The 24,975-nt window shown below is 43.4% G+C and overlaps 1 protein-coding gene across 2 annotated transcripts in view; it reads right to left on the bottom strand.

The window, feature by feature from the left end:
* Window positions 1-978: 978 nt before the first annotated feature.
* The window catches only part of fsd1 (fibronectin type III and SPRY domain containing 1), a 53,438-nt gene continuing 29,441 nt past the window's right edge, over window positions 979-24,975 (bottom strand). Inside the window, exons 6-13 of one of the 2 annotated variants that reach the window (XM_070860881.1) lie at window positions 20,200-20,321; window positions 18,702-18,911; window positions 17,448-17,546; window positions 16,299-16,458; window positions 12,453-12,535; window positions 10,151-10,402; window positions 4,616-4,704; window positions 979-3,335 (exon numbers count right to left, since the gene is read on the bottom strand). In XM_070860881.1, the coding sequence (XP_070716982.1) occupies window positions 3,225-3,335; window positions 4,616-4,704; window positions 10,151-10,402; window positions 12,453-12,535; window positions 16,299-16,458; window positions 17,448-17,546; window positions 18,702-18,911; window positions 20,200-20,321 (1,126 nt within the window). In that variant the 3' untranslated portion in view covers window positions 979-3,224. Of the gene's footprint in view, window positions 3,336-4,615; window positions 4,705-6,363; window positions 6,506-10,150; window positions 10,403-12,452; window positions 12,536-16,298; window positions 16,459-17,447; window positions 17,547-18,701; window positions 18,912-20,199; window positions 20,322-24,975 lie in introns of those variants that run through there. The other variant, XM_070860882.1, reaches the window with a different exon arrangement.

The raw sequence follows: 24,975 nt of genomic DNA on the forward strand, positions 1-24,975 counted from the left end.
TCCATGGGAACCAATGGTAGACTACGTTAGACCAAAGTAGTACATGGCACAGGAGACCACCATTTCGGCCCATTATGGCTACTTTGCAAGAACAGTCCAGAAACCCAGCCTATCGAGGAGGACGGTGGGATGGGACCTTCAGAGTTTAAGAGGTACAAAGGAGGGGGATTGTAAAGGAGTTATGGCTTTAGTGGTACCAATGAGAGAACTTGAATGTGTCCACTTGCTATAGGTCATGGGTCTTTGGAGAAGTCATTGCGTGAGTGAGAAGCCAGAGAGAGTTAGAATGTGCTGGGGTCGATAGGAACTGCTTCATCGTAAGGATTAAGCACCAATACACACTATGCAAACCCTGAAAGAAGCTTACTTTTAAAAAAGGTGCAGATTCATGCAGACCGAATACTTCGTGTGCGAGGAGCTGTCGCCCTTCAACCACGTCGCCATTGTCAATCGTGAGCTACAAAACATCGGTGGCCGTGCCTTCTATTGTCTCGGCCCCAAGCTCTGGAACACCCTGCCTAAACCTCTTCACCTCTCTTTCCTCCTTCAAGACGCTCCTTAAAACATACCTCTTTCACCCGCGCTAATTTCTGCTTATGAGGCTCGGTGTCAAATATTTAATCGCATAACACTCCTGTGAAGCGCCTCGGGACGTTTCACTACGTTAAAGGCGCTATATAAATACAAGCTATTGTTGCTGTAGATAACGAGTGCTGGCGCATATTTTACTGGTGAGGCATCGCAGCCATGCCCAACGCTGATGTCCCCAAATCTCGAGCCAATAGAGACCCTGGCTGACACAAGGTGACTAAGAGTTAGAACCAGAATGATACCAGTGAGTCATTAGGGGGCAGCTCAAACTGCTTTTTAATGTGCTAGGTCTGGCAAAAAGACAAAACACAGAAACACTGGTGCAATTACTTTTTAATACAATATTAAACATTAACATGTGAAATGTCAATTTTGACTTACATTCTATTGATCGGACGTTGAAGCCAATGTATTACGCAGAAAATCCAAAAGGAATCTTACAAGTAAAAATAAATACCGGGTTTAGGCCCAGACACAAAAACGCCACAGCCCAGCTTCCATTTCGGTCTAAAAGATTTAAACATGTAAATTTAATCCAGTAGAATACTTTCATCGTCATCACAATCGTCAAAGGGAGTAATAATCAGCACCTCTCAGTTATCCCGCGTTAAGGTGTTTACCACTACTGGTTAGAGGCCAGGAACTGGCTCTTTCTAGCACTTTCATGGTCAAATCAAATTCTTCTCTCTGCACCAAGTGTTAACCCAGAGAATATCGTTCCACGTTATTCAATTTTGGGTACCCCCTCCCCTCAGGAAAGATATATTGGCCTTGGAGGGGGTGCAGCGCAGAGTCATCGGAATGATACCGGGGCTAAAAGGGTTAAATTATGAGCACATCAATATGATCGCTGACAGTAATTTCAAGCCTGTATATAAATGCACTTCCATTCATAATCGCACAGAGCAAGTGTGCCACAAAATATCTGCTCCGACAAGAGGTAGTAAAATGCAGAGAACACAGAAACAAGGGGTAATTGAGACGCACTAGTAACTGCACTGAACTCAATAGAAGACACTTCCGTTTAACTTGGCTCGACTCTGCCATCTACAGAGGTTTGATATCCAGACACATAGGTAGCATATTCCAAAAGTTCAAATTACGACAGCATTCAGCAAGTGACTTTAAACTTGGATTAGGTTCCCCCCCTCACCACAACAGATCTCCATATTCATAGATACTGCTTTGTTCATTAATTGTCTGAAAGGAAACAGACCCAAAATGGTTTGATCTCCATTCTTTGTGTTTACCAGTATGTCAGGGGGCCAGGATAAATTTCCCAAGTATAAGTACACTCAGTAAAGTTTGGGATCAGTGCTGTACATGAGTATACAAACCACAGCCCAGAAAGACCTCCCTGGCTCCACCCATATATTATGTTTCACCCTTGGACCAACTATTTTGCAGAATGCAATACATTTTTCCCCAGTTGTGGAAAGCAACCAGCAGCAGTAGAGCTTAAAACAGACTGTATGGATGAAACAGTCAGTCAGCAAGATACTTGGAGAACCTCAGCGTCACACATCCTACCCAAGTTCCAGGAGAGCGAGGACGGAAAGGTAAGGAGCAGGGTAATCTTCTCCAGGGCCTCATTGTTCTCGGCCAAGTTAAACCGAACATTAACTATGTTCCAATTGCCTTTGATGGACGAATCTGGAACCTTCATGAAATAGTCTAGCGACTGAGAAGCGTCGTCCATCTTGAGAGATGGAAGCGAGCTCATGGAGGTCTTGTTCAGTACTGCACAACGGTAGTAATAATGGCCACACGGAAGCTCAAGCCCAAAACATCTGGCTTTCCCGGCTCAGGGACAATCGTGTAGAAGCAGCAAAGCAACAAAAGGGAATAATTTAGAAAAAAGTTTCCTTAACAATTGAAACAGAAAAATAAAAATTGGTTACTCACCCTAGGCAGCATAGTCATAGCTTGCTGCACACCACACACTGTAGGCAAGATATCAAATTTAGGGAGGTGCGAGTGTGGAAAGAGAAAGAATAATGCTCCAAACTTGCTGGTTCAAGTCTCTATCAGGATTCACATTACCTTTCATTGGCTCGGATACATAACCTGACTCCCAGGTGACCATTTTCCGCTCTTTGACTTTAAATGTTCCCAATTACAACAATAGAAAGAAACCTCCACAGAATTAGACAAAACAATATTATTTTGGATCCTGACACTGGAGAATTCCTCCCTTCCTTTCTGGGTTTAGAGAAAAATAGACAGACAATCATGTTACATCATGGGATGCTTCCTATGGTCAAAAGATATTATGTTGAGTTACCCTTAAAAAGGGAGAATAGGAAGATCACGAGATTCTATTAGAAACGCCTGTTCAATAATTGACTGCAATGAGTACCTTCAGTTAATCATTTTAAAAAACAAAACATTTCAAAATCCAGATCTTGCATCAAGATATTATAGTACCTGCTCTCATCAGAAATGGAAGTTGGATCACGTTTCCATTTCTAGAAGAGGGCAAGAGCCAATCATTTCAAATTTTAAAAGGCCAACTTTCCACACTCTGTTGTACAGAATCCGATTTCCGGTCTTCAGTTCCCTTCTCAAGGCAGCTTTCATGGTACAGCCTTTGCTTTGCATGAGTTTGGTGCATGGAAGCTCGGTAATGATCTCTAGGTGAGGCTGGCGTTGGAGCTGCTGGTACCACTGTTGCGTTTCTGCAGCGATTTGACAGCACTCGGTACCTGAAGTCCTGTTTGCACAATAAAGCTACCACACCAGACCTGAGGAAAGGGGGGAAACATAAAACATGGGGCACAAACATTAAACATGCAACAAAATGTCGGTGCTTTATTTGGGGGGGGGTGGCTAGGGAAAGAAGAGCTCTGGCACATGGAACAAGCAGAACATATGGAACAAATTGGGAAGATGGTCGGAATAATTATGAGGAGGTTTTTGAAAGGAGAGTGATAGAAAGACAAATATGTTTACAGAATTTCAGTAGTACCCGGTGACCCATAAATTCATCATTTATACAAAGTTCATGGTTGTGGAATTATTTGAACTGATCACAGATTCATTAAAGAAAAAGGAAAATCTAGGGTGAGCTCTACTTTTTCCAAAGTGTTCCCTTCAAGTGAAAAATATTAGAAAGTAGGTGAACTTTTTTGCCCCAATGGAGTTTCACCATTGTGGGTCTCCCTTTAAAGCTGTTGCCGTGACCTCATTAATGGAGACAGCTCCTCCCCATTGATGGTAATTGGGGCTGCAACTTCAGACCAGTTGGACAATCTGAAGCCACCTGACCACACAGGAACAGACTATGTGCAAAGTACACAGAGCATCGAGCTAGTGGTGTCTTACTGCAATTATATAGAACCCTGGTGAGACCACACCTGGAGTATTGTGTACAGTTTTGGTCTCCTTACCCAAGGAAGGGTATACTTGCCACAGAGGGAGTACAATGAAGGTTCACCAGACTGATTCCTCAGATGGGGGTATTATCCTATGAGGAGAGATTGAGCAGACTAGGCTTATATTCTCTAGAGTTTAGAAGAATGAGAGGTGATCTCATTGAAACATACACAATTATTAAAGGGCTTGACAGGGTAGATGCAGGGAGGATGTTTCCATGGCTGGGGGAATCTAGAACCAGGGTTTACCATCTCAGAATAAGGGGTCAGCCATTTAGGATTAAGATGAGGAGAAACTTCTTCACTCAGGAGGGTGGTGAATCTTTGGAATTCTCTACCCCAGAGGACTGTGGAGGCTCAGTCGCTGAGTTTATTCAAGACACGGATCGATAGATTTCTGGATATTAAGGGAATCAAGGGATATGGGGATAATGCAGGAAAGTGGAGTTGAGGTAGAAGATCAGCCATGATCTTATTGAATGGCAGAGCAGGCTCGAGGGGCTGAAGTAACCTACTCCTGCTCCTTTTTCTTATATTCTTATACCTGGTCACTTTCCCCTTAAAATTCAGTTGAGCAGATATTCAGAGGGAGCATGCAGAGTGAAGATTTGGATGCCGACTAGCATTGAAAGATAGTGCAACACACTCACCATGAAGGCAGGGAGGACAGGCTGTGTGAACTTCGTCCGAAATGAATGAATCAACTGCTTATTTTTGGCATTGTAGAATGACAGATGACCTAAAACAACAGTACATAATAAAAAGCTTTACAAATTGCCTCAGAATCAATTAAAATACCATCTTCTCCAACTTCAGAATTCCAACCACTGCTGATCCCACTCCTCCAAAACCTCAGACTCTCAATAAGAGAGGTGCAGAGGAATGGTGTACAATAATCATCCCTCTGATTTTCTATTCCATGTCTCTCTCCTCCCCCTGACCACTCAATGTAGAATACGGGCACAAAACTGCATCCCATCATTCTGTTGCTAATCACATTGGTGCATGGTCTACACTGATCAAAAGGCACTGAATGCTCTGGGAGAAATACATCTCTACACTATCCATTAATGCTGTCTATACCGGCCAGTATTAGTTGTACAGGGTATAGTAGCCTAGTGGTATTGTTACTGGTCTAGTAATCCAGAGGCCTGGACTAATAATCCGGAGAATTGAATTCAAATCCCACCATGGGGGAATTTATTTTCAGTTAATTAAATAAATCTGGATTTTTTTTTAAAAAGCTAGCATCAGTAATGGTGACCATGAAACGACCGGATTGTCAGAAAAACCCAACTAGTTCACTAATGTCCTTACCCGGTTCGGACTACATGTGACTCCAGACACATAGCAATGTGGTTGACATTTAACTGCCCTCTGAAATGGCCCAGCAAACCACTCAGTTGTACCAAACCGCTAGAACAAAGTCAGCACTAAGTACCTTCACCACACGGACTGCAGCACATTAAGGTGGTGGCTCTCCACCACCACCTTCGAGGGCAATTCGGGATGAGCAATTAATGCCAGTCTTGCCAGCGACGCCCACATCCCATGAACAAATACATTTTTTTTTTTTTTTAAACTTAAAAAAGGTCCCCGTCAATTTTTCTCCCTTCCACCCCTCAGCCGCATTACTGTTATAATATAAAATGCAATCTAATGGAAAGTAGCTAACATACAACGTGGGATAGCCACATTTGGATGGTGAGTCTATGCTGGGTCATTAGCGTCAGTTAAATAATTCATCACTGGTTTTACAGTTAGGGACATTTTTTAAATTATACTGTCCCTGGAGCTCTTAAGTGCATCAACATCTAATTTACACATCTTGTACAAGGGTCAACAAAAATGTCTATGAGCCAAGGACATATACAGAGTAGAGCACTAGAAAGGGAACATCATCCCCAATCACAGGAAAGAAGTAGGAATGAAAGACACTGACCTAGTCTACAATACACAACCATGTAATTCACACTGCAAAGACACTGAATAAAAAATATGAATTTTCATTTATACAATGACTTAGCATGTCCACAGTACATCCCAAAGTGCTTTGCATCTAAATAATTTTCAAGTGCAGTTATTATGTAGACAATTTTCACATTGCAAGGTCCTACGGACCATAACCGGTTTTTGAGATGGTAGTTGGCCAATGGAGGAATGTTAGCTGTGACAGGGAGAATTGCTCTTCTTCAAATGGTGCCATAGGATATTTTACATCCACCTCAACAGGCAGATCAAGGACAACATCTAGACTCGAATCCAATACATAGTTAGGATGGCACTCGCCTGGCTCATGTGGAGAGAGTTTGGGCAGTCTAAAGCTAGTTCCTCGTGGACATGGGCCTACAGCACTAAACTGCCTAACTCAGCACCAATCGGCAATCTCACTTGGATACCACAAGACAGCTGTGGGAAATAGAAAAGATTTCACAATGTTGCAGTAGGGTGGTGCACCATGACTTCGAGTTGAGGAGTTTGTTGGGACAAAGGAAGCTTTCCACTGCTATATCTGACCTGATCAATGATGACATGGGTGCCTGAAATGAAAATAATTGCATTACTCAGCACTGAACTTTCACCTTGATAAGCAAAAAGAACATTATCCATAAAACGCATGTTTCATTGGCTGGAAAACAAAGAGATCAATTTCCTACCCAACAAAAAACCTAGATTTGAAAAGGTCGATATTGTTACCCAATTGAAGTCAAGCTTTGATTCAAAAATAATGCTCAAATTAGGAAAGGTTCCTGCTAAGAAACAAATGCACCAGTAGTCCTCGTAAGCTCTGAATTTGGATGAGCAGCAGGAGTAACTAAGTTAGTATCCCAATCGGAGATGATTGCCTTATGCCTTGCTTGGGCCTAGCTATTCTGCAGAGCTTGACAGCAGTGGCCCACTTCCTTGTCTTTTGAGGCTGTTGCAAGTTCCCTGTAAGATCTACAGGCACCATATACACCTGACTGGAAATTGCAGCATGCAACATCGACAGCTCCAGATACACTGGGTCTGAGCGAGAAACAGGAGGGTAGGCAGAGAGAGCCAGAGCATTGGTCTTCAGGCGAGAAGAGGCAAATGCAGTGTGCTTCAATCCTCCCTCAGTGTTTCAGCCAAGTTGCCGGGGGCAACTAAATTACTTTACAACACTCAAAGCAATTAAAAAATGAAATAGCATAAATTACAGCATGTCTTAGTTTAGGAAAATTATTTGGGTCCTTCAACTAGGCCCTAATTAATGGAACTAAACTTTTAACAGGAGGAAAGATTTTTCATTCAGCAGGATTGTGCTATGACACAGAGGAAATAGCGTGTGTGTATGATAATGAATAGCTGGGAATGATTACTAGACTGGAATCTAATCCAGAGACAGATTAGCCTTGAAATACCTCGAGCATCTTTTATTTATGGATTGAGTCTTTCAACCCTTATTAACCCAATTCAATGCCTTTTAGTGTGTTTAGAACCTTACGTCATCACCAAATTATCTGAAGCTTGAATTTAACCTAAAAACATTATTGACTCAAGTTGCAATGCTGTGACACTCACTTGACAGAAATAGCACTCTTTGGAACGGCCTTTAAAGGCAGATCCATTGCAAAGATTTGGGTTAGCATAGTTCAGTCGGTAGCACTCTCATCTGAGGCAGATTGTGAGTTCAAACCTCATTGTAGGATTTCAGCGATAGTGTGCACACTCCAGTATTAAGGGAATGTTGCTTTGCCAATCCTTTGGATGAGACATTAAAAAGGTGGAGATAACAATCCAATGACATGCTGTGAAGAACAGGAAGTTTGCATTGTGTCCTTGCTGAACTACAACCCCTTAAAAAGATTAGATCAATTGGTTATTCATCTCACTTGTTAATGGAACCTTAGTAGGCATAAATCAGTAACTATATATTGAGATTAATTGTACACAGTACCACAATGAGGAGTTGAGACGAACAACATAGATGCATTTAAGGGGAAGCTAGATAAGCACATGAGGGAGAAAGGAAAAGAAGAATATGCTGATAGGGTTAGAGTTAGATGAAGAGGGGTGGGAGGAGATTAGTGTGGAGCATAAAAGCCAGCATGGACCAGTTGAGCTGAATGGCCTGTTTCTGTGCTGTACATTTTATGTAATGGCCTGGATGTTGCATTTGGTATGGTGGCGTACTCGCTGTCGCACCTCCTTTGAAATCCACTGCAAATTCAGGATTTGGGCATGTGCTTGCGCATGCGCGAAATCCAGAACCTGTGGTCTGTCAACGTATGTGTTAACAGGCTATCTGCGCAGGCCACGAAAAAACAATCGCTGGCAGAGTTGGGCTACTTGCCCACCGACTGGCCAGCAATTGCACACGGCAATGTTACGGTTGATGCAAACAGGCGCAGGGTCTATTTGGATCAGCATAAGGGGATTTTTCAGACATAATTGAAACAGTTTATTGGAAACTAGACAAACGCTGTATCAAATGAGTTTCTGCAAATATTGGCCCGGATTAGAGTTTTAATGATGTTGAAAATGATCAATTGAGGTTGGTGGAATGAAGCTAATGATTAAAATTCCAATTCGGTCATCATAGGTAGTCCCTCGGAATCAAGGAAGACTTGCTTCCACTCTTAGCATGAGTTCTTAGGTGGCTGAACGGTCCAATACAAGAACCACAGTCCCTATCACAGGTGGGACAGATAGTCGTTGAGGGAAAGGGTGGGTGGGACAGGTTTGCTGCACGCTCCTTCCGCTGCCTGCGCTTGATTTCTGCATGCTCTCGGCGACAATAAGCTCAGAGCCTTCCCGGATGCACTTCCTCCACTTAGGGCGGTCTATGGCCAGGTCCACCCAGGCCAGGGACTCCCAGGTCCAATTCTGTAAATTGTAATTAGTTCAGATTTCGGGATTCCATTCAGAAATGATTTAAAAATTCTGCTTTGTGATTGGAGGACCAGGCCCATGTGATCACAGGTATCCGTGGGCCGTATACTGCCCTCCGCCTCGCGGGGCAGGTTTTCGTTGCCTTGCCGCCATCGGTTAGGTGCATAATTCTGTCGTGGGTCGGAGGTATTCTCCGGAGATACGCCTCCGACCGTAATCTTTGGCCCAATATGTAAAGCTACGTAACTTGATGATTCCGAGAAATGCAAGAAGGTTGCTTTATAAATGCAAAAGCTTTCTTTCATGGCTTCTGAATGGATGATGAGATGTTTGAGGCGCAGAAGTTGTTATTCAGTATTTAAACATTAAATTTAAAAAAGTAGAAAAAAAAGTTAAGAAATAATGTATACGAAAATATGGAATTTAGGGGAATGAAGAGGAAACAGAGGGCTGAAGCAACAACTGGAATTTAGTTGAGAATTTTAAAGTAATAAACAATACATTAATGCTTGAACTCACGTACCCGTGCTGAAAAGCAGCAAAGAAAAAAGATTAATCCATGGAGTACATGACCCCAGCAGTTAAGGGTTTAAAACGTTATCAATTCGGTCCTTAAAATAAGGCTTTCTCGAGACCATGTACCAAGGTAAGGGGACAGTTTCTAGGTCTCGGCCGAAGCTATTTGCTAGGCACTGCACCAAATTGCCCCATGGGTGTTGCCTGGCATTCATGCACAGCTGAGACTGCAAGGGGAGTCAAACAAGAAATCAAACCACTGAGAGCATCAATATGCTGGGTCATCAATATTACCTAACAAAGTATGAATGAATATTGAACAAATTCAGCAGTCCTGAGAGTTGAAATCATGGACAATGTAAATGCTGACTATTCATTGACTTAAAGCAGGTTTTCACCAACAGATAAAATTCTGACGGGACTGGACAGGTTAGATGCAGGAAGAATGTTCCCGATGTGGGGGAAGTCCAGAACCAGGGGTCACAGTCTAAGGATAAGGGGTAAGCTATTTAGGACCGAGATGAGGAGAAACTTCTTCACTCAGAGAATTGTGAACCTGTGGAATTTCCTACCACAGAAAGTTGTTGAGGCCAGTTCGTTAGATATACTCAAAAGGGAGTTAGATGTGGCCCTTACAGCTAAAGGGATCAAGGGGTATGGAGAGAAAGCAGGAATGGGGTACTGGAAGTTGCATGATCAGCCATGATCATTTGGAATGGCGGTGCAGGCTCGAAGGGCCGAATGGTCTATTCCTGCATCTATTTTCTATGCTTCTATGTTTCTAAGATAGAGGAGATAAGGAATCCCAATACCTTCATTGTAGTTGCAATAAACTCCGATTCTCTCCGGTACTGACATGTCCAGGACTTTGGCCTTGTTGTTGTGCTTGGCGGTGAAGCTGACTTGCAGCCAGTTATTGAGGTGAAGACACCAGGAGGCGCTGGTCTTGCCCAGTTGGTCAAATTTGCCCATAGTCCTGTAGGCCACACCTACAATGAAAGCCTTGCTGTCCTTTTCAAACGCAACCTCCCAGTAATGCTGTCCACTGTCAATGAGAGTATCCCCTGTGGAAAACAAAAGGGAGAACCATTACTAAACAATGTTTAACTTTGGCCCATATGACAGCTCCATTTCCCATCGCAAGTGAAGGAAGTTCAAATCTGTTCTCTGCAGCAGGGAACGCTCCTCACAAGCAAAATTGGCATTATCCACATTTATCAGTGTGATTTGTGATCAGTATTTCAATCTGAAACAGGATCTGGTCAGGAAAATATTCAAGTACTACAGCAGTCCTATATTTCCTAAATAGTACATTTGATTTAAAAATAATGTTCCACTCCACTCTGCATTACAGCCTGGAATTAGAGCCAGCAATTTAACACAAACATTCAGCATCTCACCTTAGACCGCAGGAGGAAACAATACCTCTAGGTAGATTGAGTTTCACTGAGTAATTTATTCCGATGGGAAGTGCTGCTGCTACTTAGATTTTTATAAAAAACATTTTAACAGAAAGGATTACACCCAGGGGTCACTTGGATCCCTTCACCGCTCTGAAAAATATTTCTACAGGACAGAAACTTGGGTACATTTTCTAGTTACTGAAGAATGTCTTCTGGTAACTGCACGATTGTAGTTTATCCAGTTTCTTCTTGGGATCGAATCACTGCCTCATTAACTGGTTGTATCCATCCTGGTAGAGTATGTGGGAGATTAACTATGGTCAAGACTCTGTGGGTGCTTGGAGTTTTCAAAGTGATCACCAATCTGCCTTCATAGATTAGAGAGAGAATTCTTCTAGATGGAGGAGATTGTTAAACATGGATTTGTTTTAATGTCTAACAATGTTTCGAGTGTGTACTGGGATTGTCATATCTTGCCTAGATATTAATTCCAATCTACATACTTTGTACAAATAGATAACCAGAGAGAATGGAATAAAAGATTCAACCTCCACAAATTGCAGCTTCTGCATCATTGCTTTAATAGATTTCATAATAAAAAGAATATGCACATGGCAGGCATTCCAGTGGAATTGCTCAAGCAGAGGCTTCTTTTTAAAGGAATAATCATTTGATGTAAAGAAAGGTGCAGGGCTATGGGGAAAGAGCAGAGTAGTGAGATTAGTTTTCGATTGATCTATTAAAAGTACCATCACAGACATGGGCCAAAAATCCTCCTTCTGTGGTGTAAACCTCTCATCATAGGCGGTCCCTCGAAACGAGGATGACTTGCTTCCACGCCAAAAAGGGATGAGTTCACAGGTGTTTCAATGAAGGAACTAATATTCCGGATCCCAAACTACATCCTGAAGGGTGGAAGATACCTGTGCATGGATTTTTTTTAACATGTGGTGACCGTTGCACACCAGCCACCACACGGGCTTGACAGAGCTAGGCCTTGGTCCATTCCAAAGGTTATTCCAAGACAACTGGAGACCTGCTCTGTTGCACGGACCTAGTGCGCACACATATCGCAGTGTGGGCTGGCCCATGCTGCCCCAGAAAGCACACCTCTCCTGCACCCCAATCACATCGCTCTGCAACCTCTTGCTGCTCCTTCGTCCTGACTTCGCTGCTCCTGCTGTACCTGCCCACGCTCCAATCACCGACCTGGACCTTGATGACGTCCCTCTTCACTGCCGTTGCCCTCCTGCACCAACTCGCGCTGTACCTTGCAGTGGTATGCCGCCGTGTTGACTATGGCCACCACTCCTTTTATGGCCCTGACCTGCCGCTGATGATCTCTCGCAGGTAAAATGTAAACCTCTATGGTTCTATAGACAAGTGGAATTTCTACAAATGCTTATTGGAAACTCGCAATTATCCCCATTTGATATTGCAGGCGGGATTTATTTGCTTTTCTGTGTCAATAAAATGTCTCTGCTTAAATTTGAAGGGGGGGGAGGGTGGGGGGGGGGGGGGAAGGGGGTAGCCCATGGTCCGATTTCCATGTCTACACTGTACTTAGTCTTAATTACATTTACTGGGCTTTCTCACCCCATTGTCATGGATCCTCTTAAGTCAACGCAATGCATGTCTGAACCAGGTATAGGTTGGCCTTTACTTGAACGTTCAAGGCCAGGCAGTCGAGTGTTGCGTTTCAAGTACCTACCTAGTACAGTGTACGATTCGGCAGTAAATCGATCCCTGCCAGCCCTGCCAGACGGCATTCTCTTTGGTGACTGAATGACGCTCCTTAATTAATAAAAAACAGAAGAGGACAATATTATAACAGAGTCTCACAGCCTGCCTGGGTTTGACTTATAGGTGGTGGTAGAGTTATTTTAAGCATCACAGGCAGCACGAGTGAAAAATGCATTACAGCAGAGGAAACAGGTAGAAGTTGAAAGTTTCTTAAAGGGAAGAATGTATGGACAATACCCACAGGAACTTGGCATGTGATAAAGCAGCTCTGATCCTGTTTGCCATCTCTTCATGGTCCAATTATTACTAAGGCATCTAAAATCCGCAAATGGCAAGAGTTGAGTGTGAATCTTGGATGTTAATAATGTTGTGCAAATGTGTATACATGAACGAGAGCTGTGTGCAGTTCCACATGATGATGCTGGGGTAACACAGAGTGGGAACCGGCAGGTCACCTAGGTAGGAATTAAAGGAACCAAGAAGAAAGCTTCCGATATTTCTGAATTCTCTCACTTATAACAGACAGTCATTGGGGCAATCCAACTAACTTTACTTAGTACAAGTCTGCCTGGGGAGAAACGGATAGCAGGATATGATGATAGGATTAGTTGAAGACGGGTGGGAGAAGGCTTGGAGGAGCATAAATGCCAGCATAGACCAGTTGGGCCGAATGGCTTATTTTTGTGTTGTACATATAAAAATAATACATGATACACACATTATGTACATACACACGATATGTAGACACGAACACAAGAACATAAGAAATAGGAGCAGGAGTAGGCAATTTGGCCCTCGAGCCTGCTCTGCCATTCAATATCATGGCTGATCTGATCTTGGCCTCAACTCCACTTCCCCTCCCATAACCCTATCATTCAAAAATCTGTCTATTTCCACATTAAATATATTAAATGACCCAGCCTCTACAGCTCTCTGGAGCAGAGAATTCCAAAGATTCATGACCCTCTGAGAAGAAATTCCTCCTCATTTCCATTTTAAACAGGCGACCCCTTATTCTGAAACTATGCCCCCTAGTTCTAGATTCCCCCACTAGGGGAAACATCCTCTCTGCATCTACCCTGTCGAACCCCCTCAGAATCTTCTATATGTTTCAATAAGATCACCTCCCATTCTTCTAAACTCCAACGTGTATAGGCACAACCTGCTCAACCTTTCATCAAAAGACAACATCTTCAGCTCAGGAATCAACCTCGTGAACCTTCTCTGAACTGCCTCCAATGTAAGTATATCCTGAACAAAACTGTACACTACTCCAAGTGAGATCGCACCAATGCCCTGTACAGTTGTAGCAGGACTTCCCTACTTTTATACTCTATCCCCCTTGCAATAAAGGCCAACATTCCATTTGCCTTCCTTATTACTTGCTGTACCTGCATACTAACTGTGTTTCATGTACAAGGACCCCCAGATCCTGCTGTAACTCAGCATTTTGTAATCTCTCCCTAATTAAATAATAATTTGCTTTTTTATTTTTCCTACCAAAGTGGATAACCTCCCAGTTACCCATATTATACTCCATCTACCAGATTTTTGCCCACTCACTTAGCCTGTCTATATCCCTTTGCAGATTTTTTGCGCCTTCCATACAATTCACTTTCCCATCTATCTTTGTCATCAGCAAACTTGGCTACATTACACTCGGTCCCTTCATCCAAGTCATTGTATATAGTTGAGGCCTCATCACTGATGCCTGTGGCACCCCACTAATTACTGTTTTCCAACCGGAAAATGACCCATTTATCCTCACTTTCTGTTTGTTAGCCAATCCTCTATCCATGCCAATATATTACCCTCAACCCCGTGAGCTCTTATCTTGTGCAATAACCTTTTATGTGGCACTTTATCAAATGCCTTCTGGAAATCCAAATACACCACATCTACTGGTTCCCCCTTATCCACCCTGCTCATTACATCCTCAAAGAACTCCAGAAAATTTGTCTAACATGATTTCCTTTTCATAAAACCTGACTCTGCTTGACTGTATTATGATTTTCTAAATGTCCTGCTACAACTTCCTTAATAATGGACGCCAGCATTTTCCCAATGACAGATGTTAGGCTAACTGGTCTATAGTTTCCTGCTTTCTATCTCCTTCCTTTCTTAAATAGGGGTGTTACATTTGCGGTTTTCCAATCCGCTGGGACCTCTCCAGAGTCCAGGGAATTTTGTTAGATTACAACCAATGCATCCACTTCTTTTAAGACCCTAGGATGCAGGCCATCTGGGCCAGGGGATGTTCACCTTTAGTCCCATTAGTTTTCCTAGTACTTTTTCTCTAGTGATAGCGATTGTTTTAAGCTCCCCCCTCCCAATAGCCCCTTGATTATTATTGGGATGTTTTTAGTGTCTTCTACCGTGAAGACCGATACAAAATATTTGCTCAAAGTCTCTGCCATTTCCCTATTTCCTATTATTAATTCCCCAGTTTCATCATCGAAGGGACCAACGTTTACTTTAGCTACTCGTTTCCTTTTTATATACCTGTAGAAGTTCTTAATATCTGTTTTGATATTTCTTGCTACTTTACTCTCAAACTCTCAAACTATCTTCTCTATTTTTTTTTTTTTAGTCATCCTTTGCTGGTTTCTAAAAATGTCCCTATCCTCTGGCCTTCCACTATTCTTCACAACATTGTATGCCTTTGTTTTCAATTTGATACTTCCTCAGTTAGCCACAGATGGTTCATACTTCCCTTAGAGTCTTTCTTTCTCACTGGAGTATATCTTTGCTGGGACTGATGAAATATCTCCCTAAATGTTTACCATTGCTCATCAATCTGTTTTCCCAGTGCACTTTAGCCAGCTCTGCCTTCATACCTTTGTAATTGCCTTTATTTAAGTTCAGGACACTAGTTTGCAACCTAGCTTTCTCAAACTGAATTTGAAATTCTACCATGCTATGATCACTCTTCCCAAGAGGATCCTTTACTATGAGATTAATTAATCCATTCTCATTACCAGATCTAAAATAGTCTGCTCCCTGGTTTGTTCCACAACGTTTAGTTCTAAGAAACCGTCCTGAATACACTACGAACTCCTCCTCAAGGCTACCTTTGTCAATTTGATTTGTCCATTCAATATGAAGATTAAAATCACCCATGATTATTGCTGTACCTTTCTTACAAGCCTCCATTATTTATTGATTTATACTCTGTTCTACAGTGTAGCCACTGTTAGGGGGCCTATAAACTATTCCCACCATGACTTATTTCCCTTATTATTTCTTATCTCCACCCAAACTGATTCTACATCTTGATCTTGAGAGCCAATATCGTTTATCACTACTGTACTGATCTCATCCTTTATTAACAGCTACCCCACCTCCTTTTCCTTTGTGCGTATCCTTCCGAAATGTCAGATACCTTTGAGTATTCAGTTACCAGCCTTGGTCACCTTGCAACCACGTCTCTGTATATATAATACTATATAAACAAGATAGATAACCTGCAGAAAACAAAATTAAAGGAATGATAAAGCAGGGGTGCCCATACCTTTAGTTTTAGTGGGGCCACTTCCTAGTGTACCACAATGGAGACAAGCAGGCCACATATAAAGGATTATAATACACCAAATTGAGGGAATACACATAATACAACTCACTTTTCCTCCCCAAGCTGCATCACAATCAGTTCCAATTTGTTGTCCTAGAGGAGAGCATGTCACTAGCGCTTCATAAGCAGATCAGCAATGGGCTCTTGGCTGTGTATAGCCCGGGGGCTGTAGATAGGACACCTTCCAGAGAGAGGGCCAGCGATATACTCACACTTATCTTGGTCTTAACTGGAGATTTGTACCTTGCGGGGGAATTGGCTGGTGAGGCTGTCCTACTTCGGTTTTCCTTTCCGCGGACTTTGATCTCTTGCACCTTTCCCCCGGACGCATCCCATTCCGCTTGGTGGTCCTCCACTTTCAGATTCTGATGGGCAGTTGCAGCATCCAAATTAAAATTAAATGCTGTGGGAAAAGATGTGAAACTGGCTTTAATTCTCAGTTGCAATGGGAGCTAAATGCTCATAATCCACTACTGGAAGAAAACTGGAGCTGACAAGCTAATAGTGAATCCTTAATGAAGAGGCTACATCTTTGTAAATCCCCTAGGGTTGCTTTTTGCTATTGAATATCTGCCATATCTTCATCCTCCACAACTCCTTCCTTCTCCCCAGAGTGGTCCTACCCTCCCTTTAAATTTACAAGTTTATAATGCACAGACTCCTATAATCAAATTCCATAACAGACTGGATTTGAAGAAACTTCAGTTCTACAATGTAATAGATAAAATCGCGCTGGCCATTCTGGGAAACAGCAGCCAATATTCATGCAGCGGGTATCGGCCCACTATCCAGATGGACGGAATCGTGGGACGCCTGCAACATAAAGAACCAATGCCTCATCACTGACCCAACAGCAGAGCTCCCTAGCTTCGACCTCCCCTGAAGACAGTGGGCGGCGCTCAACCCAATCCGCACAGGGCACGGACGATGCGGCCCCCTGCTCCACACGTGGAAGGTGAGGGACAGCCCGAAGTGTGACTGTGTCCCTGAGTCCCAGACCATGGAACACATCACATCAACCTGCCCACTGAGATCTGTTGTGGGAGGCACCTCATTTCTCCACTTGGCATCTCAGGAGACCAGCGAATAGATAGCCAAACTAGACATCCCATAAGCTCTTCCCATCATATGAAAGTAGTATAGATTAGCAGAGTGGCAACCATCAGACAGGTCAAAACATCAAATAAGTGGAGTTTAAGCAATGTTAATTATGGCCTATCCCTTGAAGAATAATGCCCAGTTTAAATAGTTCATCTGAGCTACAATTGGAAGGAGTGGTGCCAACTACATGGCACAAGGGCGGTAAACCTATGTAACCACGAGGATAGCAACTCTATAACAAACATGAAAATCAATTCAATACTGCAAGTGAGGAAGAGTAGCTTTACAAACCACTGGTCTCCAGTGTGACAGCCTCTGAGAACTCTCCAGCCACAGCTTTGTTGCAAGCTTTCACCCGGAAGTTGATGAATTTGGTGTCAAATTTCAACCCTGGCAAAACAGATTGAAGGACCCTTGGTTACAAATCATTTTCAGTAACAAGCAAGTCAGGCCCCTCTGATAACCAATAAATGTCCTTCCTGGTGTGGTACTCAGCCAGACAGATGGAGATCCCAAGGTTCCAGTGTTTGACCCCCTAGTCTGTGCCAAGTTAGCTAATTTTAGCTGGGTCAGAAATGGGAGCGGTATAATTGTTCTGAGAATCCCAGGGCTAGAGAGGTAAATCAGGCACTGTTCTTATGTCAGAATGCTTTTCAGTGACCTTTGCTGGTATGTACACAAATGGCGACAGGTCCGGGGTCAGCTATGGTCCTCTCCCCCATAGCTGAATAGCCGGATGGTCGATACTTATTACCTTGGCACACACATGAAGCAGTCTTCCCCAAGTTTTAACAGCCAAGAGCAAAAGTACCCCGGCAGTGAATTCCTTCTCAGTACAAAGGAGAAAAGTGGAAGAAAATCATAAGTTGCACAAGTTGGTATGTAAACATAGAATAATGAAATGCACAGTAGTCATCCTGAACTGTAAAATATACACGCAGCATGCATACTTCATATAAAAACATCCATTTTTATAGCACATTATCACATCAAAATGCTTCACGCAATTGCTTCTGAAGTGCAGTCTCATTGATTGTTAATATGCACATACAGCAGCCAATTAATACACATAACGTCCCAAAAATAGCTATGGGACAAACGACCAGTTAATCTGGTTCTGCTGGTATTGTTTGAGGGAGGAATGTTATTCAAGACACTGGGAGAACTCCCGCTCCATAAATAATACCATGCATTCTTTAACATCCATCTGAACTGGCAGACATGGCCTCAGTTTAGCATTTAGTCTACAGCACAGTACCTCCAATAATCATCATCCTATATTACGTGCTCAAATCCTTGATTTGGTTTCAAATCTGCAACCTTATGATCAAAAGGCACTGCCAACTGAGTCCAGTTATAGGTGGAAGAAAAATAAAATTGGTGAGGCGGGGAGGCATCATTTCCAATCCAAAAGTGACAGCATCACCACCATGGAGTCAGCAGATCATGGGTTCAAGCCTCATTCCAGGGACTTGAGTACATAATCGAGTAGAGCACGGAGGGAATGCTGCACGGTCGGAGGTGCCATCTTTCAGATGAGATTACCTGATAAGGTGAATTCCGTCTCCTTAATGCCTTCCCTCACCATCCAAGGGTGCTCTTCCTTTAGCCGTGGGGCCCCTTCATGGTTGGTTTTGCGATATTCCAATATGTAGTGATCGATCTTTCCATCTTCTTCAGTCATTCTCCAGACCACGGTCACACAGTTGTCTGCTACCAGGCACTCAGACGCGTCGATTTCCGGAATACCTGGCACTGATCACAGAAGATGGCAAAACTGAAGACAAACTAACCTTCATCTTGCATTGCGAGATTTTAGAGTGACCCAGATCTGATAATCAGTGCTAACTACAAGTCATGGAATATATTTTCACCACCATTCTCCTGAAGGCACTGGCCATTATCTGGCACCTTGCCTATATGAGAATTCTTGATGTGCAAGCCTGGGCAATGAACACCACCACCAAGTGGTCATCAGACATGCAGTAGGGCTGACTGGACAGTGATTAGGAATGGGAACCTTCTCTAGTCCACCCATACCAAGGGCAACTGTAGCACTATTATTGTCACCCCATTAAAGATCTGCTAATTCAACAGAGACCAACAATTGATCCTGGAATTGGTTTGGTTTCTGTGACTCTGCTCCACACTGGGCAGAAGATTTACCAACTCAGCCCTTCCAAGTTCATTTTTATAAAAGGAGAGAGAGTCAAGTACATAATGCACTTGCCAAAAGATTTTTGTCTTGGTGATCAGTTGTTCAACATCTCTCGAGGAAGGTCAGTTACCATCTAGTATGTAACTTTCTCACCACAGATACAAAATTTAGTCTAAAATAGGCAAAACCTTCCCATGAACAGTGCAACAGACATTTTGCTCAGCTGTTATTGGTGTCTGGCAAGTGTGTAGGCCCCGGAAGAGATATGTTGGCCTAATTTTGTTCTACTGATCGAAGTTGATCAACTCTATGTTCCTATGCGCCAATAAAGAGGCTAAGGCTAGCAACCTGCTCCTATATTTCTGCCAATGTTGTTCAACAACTTGTACTGTATTCAGTGGAGTGCAAGAGCAGAATCGATTGGTTCTTCCCATCTTGTCCAAAAGTGCTTGCCTACAATTAACAAACCCCATGAGTTGCAGATCTCTCCTTGTCCAAAAGTGCTTGCCTACAATTAACAAACCCCATGAGTTGCAGATCTCTCCTTGTCCAAAAGTGCTTGCCTACAATTAACAAACCCCATGAGTTGCAGATCTCTCCTTGTCCAAAAGTGCTTGCCTACAATTAACAAACCCCACAAGTTGCAGAGATAAGCACAGATGAAGGAAAACTTTTGGTCCATCTAGCTTATCCTTTCATTAAACCTACAATTGCCACCCCTCCCCCTCCCATGACAGTATCTAACTGCCTCTTGAATTACTTCAGAGTTTTTGCCTCCACTATCCTATCTCGAAGACCATTGAGATAAGATTGTGAACTTACCAAGGAGACCACAGAAAAGAAAAAATAAAGCACAAGGGAGACATTTTTATTTTACTTTCTTACCTGGCAAGAACTTCAGTGATCGAAGGATCCTTTGTTCTTGGGAGAAGTCGACCATTAGATGACTCATATTGTCACTGGCTTTGGCCTTCAAGGACAGCCTGAATGCTGGTGCCATGGTAACACTGCACAACAAATCCAAGAACTAACATTACAAACAATGCATTCAGCTTTCCTTTCAAAGCCATTGGAAAACAGTGCAACAACCACAGTGCTGGCAAAATGAATGTTAGAAACACGACCTTTCAAAGCAAAGTTAATGGAAATCTGCAGCAGATATCTGGCATCCCTATACCAAACCATGGGTCTCTCCCAACACCTTCACAGGCTCCAAAACTAGGGCGTGTTGCTTCACCCTGAGCTCAAAGTATAGAATGAGAAAAGGCCGATCAAGCTTGGGTCTTTCACAGCCCATGTTCAACCTACCCGCTACCTTATCATGAACTATATTCCATTTGTTTATTTTGCTTCCACACACCATTATACAATCTATTACATTATGGACTCAATCCCACCCATTCAAGTTTCTCAGGGAAAGCTCGGTATAAATACTCCCAGATTCCCTAAAGGTAATGATCCATGTTGACAACTCCAGCATCTGGCCTATTGTCATCCATAGATATTCACCCACCCAGCAGTCCAGGAACTATTGTGCCCCATGGGAGTACTTGATGACCTCAGTTTACACACATCAATACCAGCTCATTCTCAGATATCTATGAACATCTGTTATTAGACAAATGGTATAATACACATTTTCCAAAGCTTAAAACAAAGTTTCTGAAATCATCCCATTTAGGGAGAACATGTAGCTAGTTTAAGCAAGGGTATTCTTGAAGCTGTAAAAAAATATTAAGGACAGAAATAGTGGCTAAAAATGGAAGCTGTGACCAGGAATGTTGGGATTTGGTGAGACTAATTTATTCTGGGGCTCTGGAATGTTCCTAGGACAATGTGCCAAACGAGGAGAGGTTATAAAAGAAGTTGCCCAACAACCCCTTTGGCCTGGAAATCGTGTATGGCACAAGGGCAGTAAGAGGTAGGAAAATGAATGGGTGAAGAGAGATATTTAGCAAAGTGAAGCGGTTTTATTTGCAGTAGTATAAAATTTACTAACAACAAAATGTACTGAATTAAAAAAAAAACTGTTCTTGACCATAAAAAGATTTACAGGCATTAAGAAAAGTTAAGGGGCGAGGAAGAAATTGGGAGGTGTGGAAGGGAGACAGAGACAAATTGGTGCCGAATAAAAAGCCAGCCCAAGCTGACCATTGGAAGTAGTTTGTCCATTGTGTTGTGTGTGAAATGAGTTTGCGTATTAATGGGCTTTACCAGTCTCAACTTCATCCTAGCAGGAATGGACCCATGGCACAAAACTGCTAATTTGTCATTCTCACCCTGGTGCAGGAAGTAGAAATATTCATATTAGGGCTAATATGCCAGGACACTAAAATAGAGTTTTATTCTGGATATGGCTGTGCTATTCCTAATCTCGGAGTGCTTAGTGGCAACACTGGACGAGATCATATCCACTCAACATCTTTCACCTTAGCAAATAGATTTTTCTTTCACCCCAACCCGTTTTGCCATTAAAATCTCTGTCTCTCATACTTATGATTGCTATTTCCTCACTTGCTTCTCAAATACACCATATTACATGTCCTTCCTCCTCCTCATCTCCTTACAATTTTTAAATCAAGACTGCATTCTACTTTAATTTATTTGTCCCCAAGATCAAAACACTGTGGAACCCTTCCTTCTATGATCTACAAGCTTTTAAAACCCTGTAAAATTGTTTTCAAATGTTTTTTTAATTAAAAGCACACACACACACGTTATACGGTGTGTTGGCACACATATAGTTAGGAGACAATTTTACACAAATTCATTCAAAGGCAGTCCCTTGGAATCAAGGAAGACTTGCTTCCATCCCCAAAGTGAGTTCTTTGATGGCTGACCAGTCCAACACGAGAGCCACAGACCCTGTTACAGGTGGGGCAGACATTAGTCAGGGGAAGGGGTCGGTGGGGCTGGTTTGCCGCGTGCTCCTTCCGCTGCCTGCACCTGGCATCTTCATGCTCCTTGCGTCGAGACTCGAAGAGCTCAACGCCCTCCTGGATGGACTCTCTCCACCTCGGGCGGTCTGCGGCCAGGGTCTCCCAGGTGTCAGTGGTGATGTCGCACTTTACCAGGGAGGCTTTGAGGGTGTCCTTATAATGTTTCCGCTGTCCTCCTTTGGCTCATTTACCATGAAGGTGACCCGCATAAAACATTTGCTTAGGGAGTCTCGTATCTGACATGCATACTATGTGGCCTGGCCAGCGAAGCTGATCGAGTCTGGTCAGTGCTTCAATACTGGGGATGTTAGCCCGGTCGAGGACACTGATGTTGGTACACCTGTCCTCCCCGGAGATTTGCAGGATCTTGCGGAGACATCGTTGGTGATATATCTCCAGCGACTTGAAGTGCCTTCTGTACATCGTCCATGCCTCAGACCCATACAGGAGAGCGGGTAATACTACAGCCCTGTAAACCACGAGTTTGGTGGTAGATTTAAGGGCCTAGTCTTCAAACACTCTTTCTGCAGGTGGCCGAAGGCTGCGCTGGCACACTGGAGGCGATGCTAAATCTCCACATCAATGTCTGCCTTTGTTGATAAGAGGCTCTCGAGATATGGGAAATGGTCCACGTTGTCCAGGGCCGCGCCGGGGATTTTGATGATTGGAGGGCAGTGCTGTGCAGCGATGACAGGCTGGTGGAGGACCTTTGTCTTATGGATGTTAAGCGTAAGGCCTATGCTTTCATATGCCTCAGTGAATACAATGACTATATCCTGGAGTTCAGCCTCTGAATGTGCACAGACGCAGGCATCATCCGCATACTGCAGCTCAACGACAGAGGTTGGGATGATCTTGGACCTGGTTGGTGGCGGCGTAGGTTAAACAGCTTCCCACTGGTTCTGTAGTTTAATTCCACTCCAGCGGGGAGCTTGTGGATTGTGAGGTGGAGCATGGCGGCGAGGAAGATTGAGAAGAGGGTTGGAGCGATAAGGCAGCCCTGTTTGACCCCGGTCTGGACGTGAATTGAGTCTGTAATGGATCTGTTGGTAAGGATCATGGCCTGCAGGTCATCGTGAAGCAGGCGAAGGATGTTGACAAACTTTTGGGGGAATCTGAAATGGAGGAGGATGCTCCATAGACCCTCACTGTTGACAGTGTCAAAGGCCTTTGTAAGATCGAAAAAGGCCATGTAAAAGGGCTGGCGCTGCTCCCTGCATTTTTCCTGCAACTGGCGTGCTGCAAAGGTCATGTCTGTTGTGCTCCGTAGGGGAAGAAATCCGCATTGCGATTCCGGGAGGAGCTCCTCGGCACAGGGAGAAGACGATTGAGGAGAACTCGAGCGACAACTTTCTCAGTGGCTGAAAGCAGGGAGATTCCCCCGTAGTTGCCGCAGTCGGACTTGTCCCCCTTTTTAAAAATGGTCACAATCACTGCATCTCTGAGATCTCCCGGCATGCTCTCCACCCTCCAGATGAGAGAGATGAGAGAGATGAGGTCATGTATCCGCGCCAACAGCGCATCTCCGCCATATTTTAGCGCCTCAGCAGGGATTCCATCCGCACCCGTAGCCTCGTTATTCTTAAGCTGTTTTATGGCTTTGCCTACCTCGTGCAACGTTGGAGTTTCACTGAGTTGGTGGCGGGTGGCATGCTGAGGGATGGAATCGAGAACACTTGAGTCAAAGGCAGAGTTTTGATTGAGGAGATCTTCAAAGTGCTCCTTCCATCGGGCCCCGACAGCCTCGGTGTCCTTAATGAGTGTTTCCCCTTTCTTGGCCAGGAGTGGGGTGGGGGCCTTGGGAGTTTGGACCGTAGATGGCCTTGACTGCAGTGAAGAATCCTCGCATATCGTGGCTGTCGGCCAGTTGTTGTATCACCTGTGCTTTCTCCATCCACCATCTGTTCTTTAGGTCCCGAGTTTTTTGTTGGACCTGAGCAGTCTGTAATGTTATTTTGCAGCTCCCGAGTTGGGCTGTTGCTTGAGGCTCAGAAATACACAAATACATTACAGTAGGGCCTAAAGTTAGAGCAGGGTTGGTAGCAGCCTTGCTGTTTTGGCCAGTGCGAACATCTCTCTTGCTTTCCTGTTGGTGAAACATCCCATAAACAGGGAAGATTTACCAGCAGGAGAAAGACTCTAGATACCCAGGAATCTTACTGAAATCAGCTCCATAAACAGGGTACAAGTGCATTTCCGCCCAAATAAGTAACACCCCTTTCGTTAATCATCACCTGTGCAATTTTATGGGAGGTCTTGGGTGCCAACAATAACAAAGTATGTCGCGCTGAAGTCAACACCCCACGCAAACCATTTATAATTGCAGCTACTGAGCTTCAGTGCAAAGGTCAAAATGCTTCCAACCCTTTGAGGGCCACAGTTGTGCACCAATTGGAAAAGCAAGCCCAAATCCAGACTCTTTTTGATTAAATTGAATGACATTAAAGAAATTGTTCATTTCTTGTATTCAGCTTTGATAAGAACGAACTATTTTATGGAGGTGTTTATATAGTTGTTACAGAATGATACTGGGATGAAAAGGGTTACATTATGAGAGCAGGTTGCATAGATTAGGCTTGTAGTCCCTTGAATGTAGAAGATTAAGGGATGATCTAATTAAGGCATTTAAGATGATTAAAGGAGGGTGGATAGATAGAAATGATTTCCTCTGGTGGGGGAGTCCAGAACAAGAGCGCACAACTTTAAAATTAAAGCTCGGTCA

The sequence above is a fragment of the Pristiophorus japonicus genome, chromosome 18 (assembly GCF_044704955.1).
Source record: "Pristiophorus japonicus isolate sPriJap1 chromosome 18, sPriJap1.hap1, whole genome shotgun sequence".
NCBI classification, from domain to species: Eukaryota; Metazoa; Chordata; class Chondrichthyes; family Pristiophoridae; genus Pristiophorus; species Pristiophorus japonicus.